Consider the following 13,800-nt stretch of genomic DNA (forward strand, 5'->3'; position numbering starts at 1 on the left):
CACCATAAAATCGGCCATGACCAGGTGCTCCCTGCAAGATTTCAGACAGAGGACAAAAAAGAATTATCCGAAGAGTTGTCCAGGAGCCACATGTGGAGAGCTACTTGGAATCAGCGGGTACAATTGTTTCAAGAAAACTAAGTAATGAACTCAACATCCACGGCTTGTATGCATGCTAACCACGCAATACTCCATTGCTGAACAAAAACCATGTTCAAGGACGCTTAGGGTATGTGCACATGCTGTGTTTTTTATGCGGTAAATCCGCACGAAACTGGCCCCAAAAACGCATTGCAAACCTTATCCCAGCATTTTCTATGAGAATTTGGAAGATCCGTGCACAGGATCAGGAATTTTCCTGATAGGATTTTATGTGCGTTTAAATAAGTAGCACGTCCATTCTTAAAACACATCAAAAACACGTGGAATTTCTGCAACGTTTTTGATGCCAAGAGGTGCGGAATCTTGGAGAAACGCTGCATAAATTTCTAACAGCAAATATTGATCGTGCACACATACCCATAACGCAACAACATTTAGACAAGCCAGTGAAATACTGGGTGAATATAGACTGGTCAGAGGAGACCAAAATGTAACTCTTTGGATGCCATAATACATACTATGCTTGGAGGCCAAAAGACACTGCATATCACCCCAAAAACACCATACCAACAGTGAAGGTTGGTGGGAACATCATGGCGTGGGGATGTTTTTCAACATACGGCACTGGCAAGCGTCATATAATTGAAGGAAGGATGAATGGAAAAATGTACTGAGACATTATTGAGAAAAATCTACCAGGATGATGAATATAAAACAGGAGTGGACATTTCAGCAAGACAATGATCCCAAACACACAGAAAAGTCTCAATTGGTTTCAGAGAAAGAAAATAAAGCTGATAGAATGGCCCAGCCAATCACCTGACCTGAATCCAGTAGATTTATGGAAGGAACTAAAGATCAGAGTTCATAGAAGGAGCCCACGGAACCTTCAGGATTTGAAGAGTGTTTGTGTGGAAGAATGGGACAAATTCACACCTGAGCAATGCATGCGACTGGTTTCTCCATACAGGAGGCATCATGAAACGGTTATCACTAACAAATTCTTTTGAAAGAATAATTAAATACATTTCAGTAAGTGTGTTCAATACTTTTTTCCTGTCATTTCTCACTATTACACATAAACTATTGATGTCCATAAATTCAGTTGTCAGTCTGGATTGGATGGGTTGTTACAGACATCTGTTGAGAATTTCATGCCAATAGCATCTTTAGAAATATATTTACTTAGAAAAATTGGTGACTTGTTCAGTACTTATTTCGCCTGCTGTATGCTCCCTGCTGGTATTCAGCTTACAATGACTTCAGATGTCATAGCTCTTATACCGCTGCAGCTAAACACTAAGTCACAGCTTCAGAGGATACAGGAAGACGCAGCTGAAGCCAGTGACTGCAGCAGACATGTGCAGGAAAAACGGCAAGTACATGTTGTTTTATTATATTATATTTGATATTATACTCATTGTAGAAATTTTGCAGCTGTTTATTTAACTAGCAACCCCTTAAATATTCAACTGTAACGGACAGTAGAAAGCCCAGAGAATTAGATGTCTATTAGGTAGCCACACGAGTAAAATAAAAAAGTAAAAATGGAACTTCAGGAAAAGACTGCTATTCTTCTTGCCATTATCCTTTCAGGCGTACTTTACACCTTCAATCAGACCACTCATCAAATTCATTAAGCCTATATATAGCCTGAGAACGATGGCAGAAAAGATATTTTGTGTCAAAGTTACAAAGAATAATGAAATGTTGTAGTATCCTTAAGTGAATTAGGAGCAGAAATTAGCTGGAAGCAATACAAGAAAAATCTGGAATGGCATCATTCTATCGTTTTCATAAAAAGGTTCTTAAAGGGTTGCATCGCCACATGGACAACTTTAAATATGTCCAGCTAGGGCTTAGGGGCCTCGCATAAGGGAGCCTTGGTATTCCTGCTGACCACCTAGTGTGAGAGAAGTTGGCACCGGGCACCAGATTCTTTTTATAAAGGGGCTGACACTGGGCGAGATTCCTTGTAACATGTCATACATGCAGTCAGTGGTCTCTACCTGGTGTCCTTCAGATAAATTCCCATGTGAGCACAGACCTCAGCAGTGGCTCGCACTCGTGCAGACCTGGCGTGTTTGTGTATTCATTCATTTGAATGAGAAGCATATAATGTTACATGATATCCCCCAGGGTTTACAAAGCCAGTTCCTCTGCAATCAACTGACCTCTGAGCCAGCTACAATCTAAATCTGGCCTGTCTCCAGGTCAAAAGTGACCAGTGTTTGCTCTTTCAATTCCTGCTGCTCCCTGATCAGCATTCCTGTATGCTTTTTTCTTTATAGAGACAGTGATATTGACATTTTTTCATATTCTTTACCAATGGGGCATGGCTCAGTATTCTTTGGGGTGATGGGGGGGGGGGGGTCTTGTGACTGTAGGCTGTTCAGCATTATTAGTCTGTGAGCAACGATTGCTTGCTTGATGAAGACCATAAAATAAAAAATATATATTACAGGCAGCAGATCCCTCTCCACGGCGTCTCCAGACTCTGTCACGTCTGTCACATGTGCTCAGTGTGAACCTGCTTTCATCTGTGAAGAGCACAGGGCGCCAGTGGCGACTTTGCCAATCCTGGTGTTCTGTGGCAAATGCCAAGCGTCCTGCACGGTGTTGGGCTGTGAGCACAACCCTCATCTGTGGACGTCGGGCCGTCATACCACCCTCATGGAGTCGGTTTCTAACCGTTTATGCAGACACATGCACATTTGTGGCCTGCTGGAGGTAATTTTGCAGGGCTCTGTCACTGCTCCTCCTGTTCCTCCTTGTACAAAGGCAGAGGTAGCGGTCCTGCTGCTGGGTTGTTGCCCTCCTACGGCCCCCTCCACGTCTCCTGGTGTACTGGCCTGTCTCCTGGTAGTGCCTCCAGCCTCTGGACACTACGCTGACAGACCTTCTTGCCACAACTCGCATTGATGTGCCATCCTGGATGAGCTGCACTACCTGAGCAATTTCTGTGGGTTGTAGAGTCCGTCTCATGCTACCACGAGTGTGAAAGCACAACCAACATTCAAAAGTGACCAAAACATCAGCCAGAAAGCATTGGTACTGAGATGTGGTCTGTGGTCCCCACCTGCAGAACCACTCCTTTATTGAGTGTGTCTTGATAATTGCCAATAATTTCCATCTATTGTCTATTCCATTTGCACAACAGCATGTGAAATTGATCGTCAATCAGTGTTGCTTCCTAAGTGGACAGTTTAATTTACTGGGAGTTATATTCTGATAAGTGCTCCCTTTATTTTTTTGAGCAGTGTGTATGATAGATATATAGATAGATAAGAGATATATATTTATTAAGGCCCATACCTCTGAAACCGGATGGCAGGTTTAAAAAAATAAATTAAATAAAAATAAATAACTTGCCTCTTTTGAACTGGTGACCGGTCTTTAAAAAGGGATGAGACAACCCCTTTAAAACACATTAGGTAGTAAAGTTCTTTTGAGCAGTATCAGCCAAACTTATCTTTTCACATGTGGAGTCTATGGGTTAAAGTGCTGTTTCACTATCATATTGAGGACCTTCCAGGAATCCGGACACCAAATCCCACCACTGATCAGGTCAACTCAGGCAGTAAATAGTTGTCAAACTGAGCAGCAAAGCTCCATCAGCTGTTTAGTGGCCGTTCCCAGGTACTGCAATTCAGATCCTATTCAGATGGACAACCACCGATCTGATCCTGATGAACTAAATAAGGTCGTCAATATCATAGTAGTGAAACCCCCATTAAGCAGAGCAACTAAAATATTATTTTTCCAAGCTTGGTGAGAATAGTGAATGCTTCTTGGCATTCAATAGTAATACTGCATTTGAGTGTCCTCTATACGTATGACATGTTTTAGAAGGTCTCTGGATAATAGTACTCAATTAAATGGCAGCGATAATGACGTAGACATGGCAATGATGTGATCGTTCTACAAACACACCAATGAAGAGAATGGCGTTATGTGCACTAAAAAAAAAAAAAAAAAAAGTACAAAAACTTAAACTATTAAAATGCCTACAGTATTTTACGGAACAACAGCCATAGAATTAGTGGTTCTTCACTAGTTACCCGCACAATGACACCATGTATATGGAGTCAAAGGATCTGGGCCAGCAAAGAAACACTGATTTTGGATGCTGGTGAATTTTCTATAGTCAGAGGGATAGTACAGTGGTAGTCTTTTTATCTGGCAGAAGCCACACATGCCCGCAATGCCCAATACAAGTCACATCATATTAATGGGTCTGGTAGGGGTGCGTGTAAACGGCATCCTATAGACGCAGGCATACTCAAAGCTTTTGAAGCAGAAGATGCTTCAGGAATTCGCTTACGGGGTTTTACATGAAGAGATAAAATAGTGCTTGAAATCTGCCTGAAGAATGATCCAATCACTTATTTTAGCTCATTCGAAGCCTGAAGCGGCTAAACAAGTTAGAAAAGATGTGTCATGTGCACAGCAAGTCGTTTTTACATTGCAGTGCATGTGTTTTTTTTTTTTTTTTTTTTTTTTAAATGGTTATTGAATGGAATCCGCCTGAAAAAGAAGTCATGTGCACACACCCTTAGAGTCATTAGGACTCCGTAATTCAGGCAGTTTCATAAAATATTGCACTAATAGCTTAGCAATTAGTCATGTGTTTACATGGCCCCTTCAAGGTCACAGGATGAAAATTGACCGATAAGCGGATTCTTGGTCAGCATGGTCTATTCCCACATTATTCCATAACTTTTTTTTTTTTTTTAAAGGGCCCTGATTCCTCATTTGCATGTCACTTTGCATACAAGTCACTTTATTTTTTTTTAATATAGTAGCATGGTATTTATGGTGTTTTTTGTGCCAAATGAATAAAAGCACCACTCCAGTTTTTTCAGTGCTGAAGTGGTGCTACCATATTAAGGTCCCTGTCCCTATTCTCCTACTCAGGGTCTTCACCTTTTTTGGCGCCACTCTGGTCCCACGGCGCCATCTTGTGGTGACCACACCTTCTGACTGGCTGGAAGTCAGAAGTTACGTCACAAGATCTCTAAATGCAAGTCTGAGAGCCAGAACGAGGCCAGTAAGAGGACCTCATAGACTTGTATTGAGCTGTAAAATGTGCTGTTTTACAGTATTAAAGGGTCCGGGGGGCAAGCATTCTCACCACATGTCACCCATTGAGCATGTTTGGGATGCTCTGGATCGGTGTATACGTCAGCATATTCAAGTTCCTGCCAATATCTAGTAACTTCACACAGCCATTGAAGAGGAGAGGACCAACATACCACAACCAACATGATTAATGGGAGCAAACACAAAAGTGTTGCCTTTATATTTTTGTTCAGTGTATGCATTAACTTGTGGAGTGATTATAGCAAGATCTCAAATCTGAACCAAATCAATGTGGGGTGGAAAGAAACCACTATTTGTCATAGAAAACGTTATAACTCACACAGTACATTCTTTGATCACTGTACAAGGCTCACTCTATAGGGGCCGACTGCTTTATTTTATATACCTTGTGCAGTGTACAATGAGACTATAATACTGCTCTGTTTCAGCTTGTGGTTCGTTCATTATTTAGGTCCAGAGGCTGAATACATGCAATGCTCATACAGTTGCACTACTTGCTCATCAAAGCCTTTTACTAGGGTGCCCATATATGCACCACTAAACACTGTTGTGCAGCACCTGTGCTTTCATGTTGCAAGTACAAGTGCAACATGGTGGTAAAATTTGGCTCAGTGGCTACGAGTACGGGCACCCTACAGAGCCTAGCACCAGCGTCCGTTGAATAGGAAGTACGCTAATCTAAATGTGTTGAATAGCACCATCTACCTGCAGTGCAGCAAAACTTCATGGAGAATTTATCATTCCCCCTATGCCAGTAGAGTAAATAGCTGTATGGTGCATGTCGTATTTGCACAGTTTGGGACTTTTCCTACTTCCATTTCACATTTAACGTTTTTGCAGGGCACATAGCAGAGGAGAGTGGGGCTACATGCAGCCAAACAGATTCACTATAATGTATGTCAGAGACTGGATTAGATTTTTGGGGTATTTTTAAAGTCCTCCCTTATGTGTTTTTAACATGCACTGGCATTTTTGGCAGCAAATTCTTGTTTAAAAACTGGCCAAACAGAAAAAAAAAAAAGAGGAGTATTAGCCACGTGCGAGTTATACTTTGCATAGATTTTCAGCCTTCATAAAAAGGTGAGGAATTAACTTTTTAAAAGGGTAGTCCATGTTTGGGATGAAAGTATGTAGTCACTTATGGTGACTGCAGACATCTGAATCCTCACAGCGTATGCACTGCACGCTGTCAGGATCCTCCACTGTTCAGGCCAAGAGTAGGCACTGACATGACCTCAAGTATGCGATTTACATAATTCTGGACACATTCCGACTAGACGTATATGAGTGAGGCCGAGCTGGTCTGGTCAGCACGTGACTGCATATATGCAAATTGTATACTTGTGGTCACAACAGCACCGGAGAATACTGACAGTGTGTGGTGAACGTGCTCTGAGAGTGGCTGCAGACTTTCATCCCAAACCTGGTCAAAACCTTTAAAATACAAACACAGCAATATATAGATTTTTTTCCGTAGGGGAGTCAGCCAGAGAAGGTTTTATTATTTGCGTTATGCGCCTGTAACTCCAAACAACTATATTAGAAGGATACATCTTTTCTAGTACTTCAGCATTTCTGGAGATTTGCAGTGTGAGATTAGTACGTTTAAAAAAAAAAAAACAAAAAAAAAAAACACATGATTTTGTGATATATCTATGCTTTGTGTGTCTGTGTGGCCACCCAGTGGTTGTTGTGGGACTTGCAGCCTGGCAAGAATTTTGCAAGCATATTATTCAATGTATTTCATGAAAAATTGAGATCCACAATGAAACTCAAAAAGGCAAGGGGTCAGATGGACATACCTGTAGGTTTTTCTCTCTCCACACATACATTTTTTACTGAAAAGAGGAAAACCCCTTAAATTACCATTTAAGAGAAATGTAACTGCAATAACACCATTCATATGGATGGTTCTTAAAAAAGCAACTATATTTATTTTCCCTGATAAGATATATTACAAAGTGGCTTATTTTCAGGTCTATTATTAATCAAGTAACTGTCACTTTAATTTTTAAGAGAACCTGTAACCAGATCAAAAGTGGCCAATATTTGCTCTTATTTTATTCCTGCTGCTTCCAAATATCATGTTTTTGGTTTCTTTTAAATCCACCATATGCTTCCAGAGATATGCAATGTGCAATTGCCTAATTAGCAAAGGCCATAACAATTAGCACTACATAAAAAGGCCCATATCTCTGGAACCATATGGCGGATTTAGAGAAAAACCTGGAATAATCAGAGGAGCAGTGGGAGTAAAATAAGAGCAAAAACTGGCCCATTTTGACCTGATTTGGCCACTGCGAATCTTTCATTTCTGAAGTTAAATTATTATTAATGAAGAATAGGTAGCGAGACCTAGTCTAAAGTCACAAGTAAATCACCCGACACACTTAAGTCTATAGTTGAGTCTTTCTGTGTTCTCCTCTGCCCACATAGTAATGATATACAGATATGAAATAATAATAGAGATTCACATTAAGGAGGGTGCACTATTTTTGACATTCCCTACATGTTAGAAGGGTTGCTTAACCATGATAAAGTTTCCTCCTGCTAGGACCCCATAGATCAACTGTAACCTATGGGGAAAACTGGCAGCAAGTGCAGTAACTTCCTTGCTGGGCCTCCACAGGAAAAAGTAAGAATTACATAGTTCCTAATCAAATCAATGGGCTGTGTGTTGTTTTTTTTTAAAATCAGTTAAGGGTTTTTTTTTTTTCTTGAATAAAAATCTATATTGAACATACATCTTTTCTTTTAAGCAGTAACAATCTTTAACCCCCTCTTCCCTCCCACCGTACCTTAATCAAACCCTTATTATTGAACGAAAACAGCACTCTCAGGAACTCATCCTCTCCAGGGCTTCCAGAACTTAACATATTGTCTTTTTTCCTTTTAGTATAAATGTATTTTTCTAATTGAATAATAAAAGCCGCCTGTCTCAAACTCTTGTCGTGTTGGAGGCTCGTCCTGTATCCAATGCCTCGCAATGACTTTCCGCCCAATATACAGTAATCTGGCAATAGCAATCTTGAACACATTATTAACTCGGACCTCCTCCACATACCCCAGGACTCATATCAAGGCATCCCTGTCTATTATACATCCATAAGCCCCCTCTATGGTATGGAGGACCGACGACCAGTAGGAGGCCAACCTAGGACAAAGCCACAACATATGAAGGAGTCCTGCTTGTTCCACCTGGCACCTTGGACACCTTGAGGTCGGTCTTAACCCTGCCTTATATAATATCACGGAGGTTTTATACACTATGTATCATAAAGCTGTGAAAGTCTTCCCACCTCACTTAGGGATAGCTGCGGTATGGGCTGTGTGTTTAATGCAGGACAGATCACGTCCTCCAGAGTGAAAAACGCTTTTTCACCCAAAAATTAAAGATCCTGACCAGAAGACCCATTTATTATATAAAATACAAGTTAAACTTTTTACACCACAAAAAAAAAAAAAAAGTGAAGTTTGATAAACTTGAGCATTTTTATCTCCTTTTGTGTTTGTAATCCTTCAGAAAAAGTCGAATGTCCTGGAGCAGCAACCATTTCTTTTGTCTATTCATCCCAACAATTCCAAGCATTTAGCCCACATTCTTCTTCTTCTTCTCTCTGTTTAGTTCTGGTTTTCAGATTGATCTCTATATTCATACAATGCAGTCCCCTTGATGTGGGTTGGCTAGTTTAGTAAGCCCATGTTTCTATATAATAATCACCTTGCTTTCATATACTTGAAGAGTGCAGCCATTTTGTATACCTGAAGAGAGTAGCCATCTTTCCAGAATATGATCTTACAATGAACTGGGCTATTGTAACGCAGCAGTCCGAGTAACGGCAAGGCAACCACCAACCCGAGAGTCAGTGTATTGTGGTGGTCTCATTTCTAGGCGGATAAGGGATATTTATCTTGAAAATGTTGGGGGGTGGAGGTCATTGATTTTACTATGTGCATGCCTGTGTAGAGGGGTCTTCTGTGCAACGAAAGAAAGAACTTTCTTAAATGGTAATGAAGACTGGACTTCATTTTTCCCCCAGGCTGCCCAAGAGATTTCTATCTATCTAGAAGGGGATCTTGGGCAGCCCAAGACCAAATTCAGAGGAACGTTACCATTCTGGGAGCAGTCAAACTGCGGATATGACTGGGTCAATGTGCAGCCCTGAGCACTCCTCTGCATAGAAGACGATATAGAATTATTTTTTTTGGCATTTGCCCATTCAATAACATTGTGTGTGTTGTCCATTGTGCATAAGACCAGCATGCCGACCAAAAACATTTCTCTGAACGCAGAAATCTGAGGACAGCTATGCAACTGCGTGAACGGGTCCTGCACAACCAGCATCCACGTGTCCAAAGCTAAACAGAGAACCATTGTAAGGAAACATTAGCCATTTATTCTTTAGTACCAAACTGGAAAAGTTAGGATACATACTTGTGTAAGATCATCATCGGCCATCCAGTGTGGAAGCGTGGTCATCTGACTAAGGCACTGGAATAAGGTAGCTCTTAAGGCACAGTAGTTATCTCCCCTTACACGTCTTATGGAATTGAAACAGTGAGACACTTGCTCATAACCCTAGAGAAGCAACGAATATAGAGAATTAAATGGATCGCATTAAAAAAAAAAAGTGGCAAATATGACTTAAGCAAAAAAGGCTTTGGAAACTGTAATTTGCCAAAAACTACAAGAGGACTTCAATAAAAGAACAAATGTGTAGCATGAGCAACCTCTAAACCTGTACAACACAAAAGCAAGGACCTCAATCACAGTAAATGTATAGTGAAACAACTTTACAAATAATTCCGAGCAACCAAATCCTATTGTTTTTTTCTACAAAGCTTAAAGGGAATTTGTCAGCAGGTTTTTGCTACCTCATCTAAGAGCAGCTTCATATAGGCAAAGAGACCCTGATTCCAACGATGTATCACTTAGATTACTGGGTGCAGCGGTTCTGACAATTTAAGTTAAGATTTAACAATGCAGCAGAGCTGAGAAAGCTAACCCCGCCTACACTAGGCTCTGTATTTACAGTGTCTATAGACAGTGAGCTGCCTATCACAGAAGGGGGCGGAGTCAGACTAGCATGCATGCCTTTCTGTAGCCCAGAGGATAAAATCTTCAGTGTTACGTAAACAGCACACAGCCTGACATGTCATACATCATTGAATTCAGTGCATTAAACCCTACTTCATGCTGTCCTCAGATTACATAGCAAAAGCTTGCTGATAAATTCCTTTAAAAAGTATTATAGAAGGGATATCATTTTTTCTGGTAAGCCAAAAAAGGGTATTTGAATAATTATGGAGCACAGCACGCCATTTATTGCCAGTTATATTTTGCTGTACAACTCCTATAACCCTCTTACGATGCATAAAAGGGGCATAGGAATTGTTCCTATCCAACAATTAGTAGTTTAGCAAAATTTAAAAAGACAAATTGACAAAAAAAAAAAAAAAAGTCGAATGCACACTGGATTAGTTTGTTAGCATGTAGCATGGGTTTGCAAGGGAGAATCATCACTTTCATACAACTTGGAATCAAATAGCAGCTATAAACAAAAGTAACAAAAAAAAAAAAGCTCTTAAAATGCAATTAAAATGTACCCAGAAAAAAACTGTAGGATGTGAGGCGTTCACATACAATGCAAGTCTACCTTCACTGGAGGTGTATGCTAGAGGCCCAAACTGTAAGGATATGTGAATACGGTTCTGCATCTTACAAAGGAAAGGGCATTATTTAGAAAAGATGCAATGTTACTCTTTTTTTCCCATGTTTTTTATCTCAAAAACTGCATCAAAACAAAACGGCGTGACGTCTATTTGGATGGCTATCCCGTTACCAGCCAGCCGCAGCTTTTTCACATTTGGTGACTAAAGTTTGACCCACAGCCACTTTTTAAAGTAAGGCATTTCTGACAGTCTAAAAGAACTCGGTGACTATTCATTTTTTTCTCTCCTTCAGGGAGCCATAACTTTTTTTTTTCAATGACATAGCCGTATGAGGACTTGTTTATTGTGGAACAGATGCAGTTTAAAGTAGCTTCCCTAATAATTTTTTTATTAGCTATACCCGTATAAACGTGTGTGTAATGTAGTGTAAAAGCATGTGACTATACAGTCTTTTCCGGTTTCTAGGGCTGCTTGGTTCCTCTTCTCACTTGCATGAGTTGTATCCACACTGCGCTGTGTGCGAGTCAGAAGTCACTTTTACAAGGTAAACATATGGCATCAGAACGAGGTTTCATAAGCTTACATTGTAAAAGTCCTAAAACTAACATCCTCCATAATCCGAACCTCGCACCTCCGTCTCCAAGACTTCTCTCATGCTGCACCAGTTCTCTGGAATGCTCTACCCGAGGTGATTTGACTAATACCAAGCCCCCACGTGTTCAAGCACGCTTTAAAAACCCATCTCTGTAAACAAGCCTACCACCTCTACTCAGTAACCTAACTTTCCCCTGTTGCCACCTTCTAAATATTATTCAGAAGCTGCTCCCTCCTATTCATCTGTCTCCACACCCTCCATGCACATGATAACTGCGCTTAAACATACAAATATGTTTAGTTCTTTATTTTTACTGGTGAAAGGGGAGGCGGGGGGCTGATTCAATTATTTTTTGTGAATTGACTGAACCTTTATTATACAGCAGTACAAAAGTATTGCACTACATAGTGAAAATCTCCTCTAAAACTCCACCTATAGCCAAACTTCACAGGAATGCCAAGATGGCAGCGACTGGACCCATCAGCAGACCCCACTGCAGCCATAATAACTAATTAATGCAATTCAGGGGACCGTGGGGAGGGAGGTCAGGTGTGGAAATTGGAGCCAGTGTGAAAGAGCACCAGTGGGTGTTGTATTTAAACCTCACTGTTCAGACTGACAGTGGCATCTAAATGGTTAACAGCAGTGCTAGGAGCTCGGCTTTAACACCTGCTGTTAGACACAGATACCGGCTATGTAATAGCTTATGAGCCCTTTCCATACTCTCACCCCCACAATGATGTACCTATATGTCATATTGCGTTAAGGGGTTAATTACAAACTTTGGAGGATCTCTCTCAAACTGTATATTAGCAAGATTGGGTGACCAATTTATGCAGGAAGCATAATAATGAAAGCTTTTTTTTATTCTATAACATTTATTGGGTCCTTTAAGAGCAATAGGAGGCAGAGACGTGACATTTTTATAATATTGCTTAGTAAGCGAATGGATAAAGTATTTCAAACTATACTTATTGAAAAAATAACCAAGTATGGGATTGACAGGGCTACGGTTAGGTGGATTCATAACTGGCTCAGTGATCGTACGCAAAGAGTAGTAATAAATGGTTGTACATCCAATTGGAAGAGTGTTTCAAGTGGGGTACGACAAAGGCTCTGTCCTGGCCCCAGTGTTATTTTTATAAATTATCTAGAAAAGGGAACTGAAGGTAAATTAATCAAATTGGCAGACAATGCAAAGCTAGGACAGACAGCTAAAGCCCCCGTCTCACATAGCGAGATCGCTGCTGTGTCACGGTTTTGGTGACGCAACAGCGACCTCACCAGCGATGTCGCTATGTGTGACACTTTGCAGCGATCAGGCCCCTGCTGTGAGGTCGCCGATCGTTGCAAAGTGTCCTGGACCATTTTTTGGTCGTTGCTCTCCCGCTGGTCAGCACACATCGCTGTGTGTGACCAGCGGGAGCAGGGATCAGGCTGGTAACTATGGTAAACATCGGGTTACTAGGGGCACACGCGCACCTAGTAACCCGTTGTTTATCATGGTTACGAGCCTGCTAAAGTGAGCGGTAACCTCCCGCTCACTGTAGCAGAGTGGTAACCATGATAAACAACGGGTTACTAGGTGCACATGTGCCCCTAGTAACCCGCTGTTTATCATGGTTACCAGCCTGCTCCTGCTTCAGCAGGCTCCTAACCAGGAGCAGGACATCGTGGAAAAATTCTTTCCACGATGTCGCTGCTCCCCTGATGGTTGGTGAGCCTGCCTGTTTTACAGCTCACCAGCGACCACATAGCGACGCAGCAACGATCCCTGACAGGTCGTATCGTTGCAGCGTCGCTAAGTGTGACGGGGCCTTAACACAAGAGAAGACAAAGAGGATTCAGAAGGATCTAGATAAGCTTGAACAATGGGCAGCAACTAATAGAATGTTATTTAGCAAGGAGAAATACAAGATTCTACATTTGGGAAACAAAAACGAAAATTAAATCTACAGAATGGGAGGAATAGAGCTAAGCAACAGCACGTGTGAAAAAGACTTGGGTATATAAATAGATCACAGACTGCACATGAGTCAGTGTGATGCAGCAGCAAAAAAGACAAATACAATTCTGGGGCGTATTAAGAGAAGCATAGAGTCGAGATGACGTGATAAAATTATCTCCCTCCACTCCTCTTTGGCCAGGCCACATCTGGAATACTGTGTTTAGTTCTGGAAACGACATAAAAAAAAAAAAAAAAAAAAAAAACATTGTCTGGTCCACTTGGGACACTTTCTGGATACCCCTGAATATCTGAGAGTCGTCTCTTGACCTGCTCATTCATCTCCTCATTTTTTCCTCCGAATACCTATATTTATCCTTCC

General features: G+C 41.1%; 1 protein-coding gene across 1 annotated transcript in view; it reads right to left on the reverse strand.

Moving 5' to 3' along the window:
* The window catches only part of OTULIN (OTU deubiquitinase with linear linkage specificity), a 49,785-nt gene that overhangs the window by 22,418 nt on the left and 13,567 nt on the right, over positions 1–13,800 (reverse strand). The window contains exon 7 of the mRNA XM_073678630.1: positions 9,641–9,784. Coding sequence (XP_073534731.1) covers positions 9,641–9,784 — 144 coding nt within the window. The remainder of the gene's footprint in view (positions 1–9,640; positions 9,785–13,800) is intronic.

The sequence above is a fragment of the Phyllobates terribilis genome, unplaced genomic scaffold (genome assembly GCF_046119375.1).
Source record: "Phyllobates terribilis strain yellow unplaced genomic scaffold, ASM4611937v1 Scaffold_4__5_contigs__length_816908805, whole genome shotgun sequence".
Classification (NCBI taxonomy): Eukaryota; Metazoa; Chordata; class Amphibia; order Anura; family Dendrobatidae; genus Phyllobates; species Phyllobates terribilis.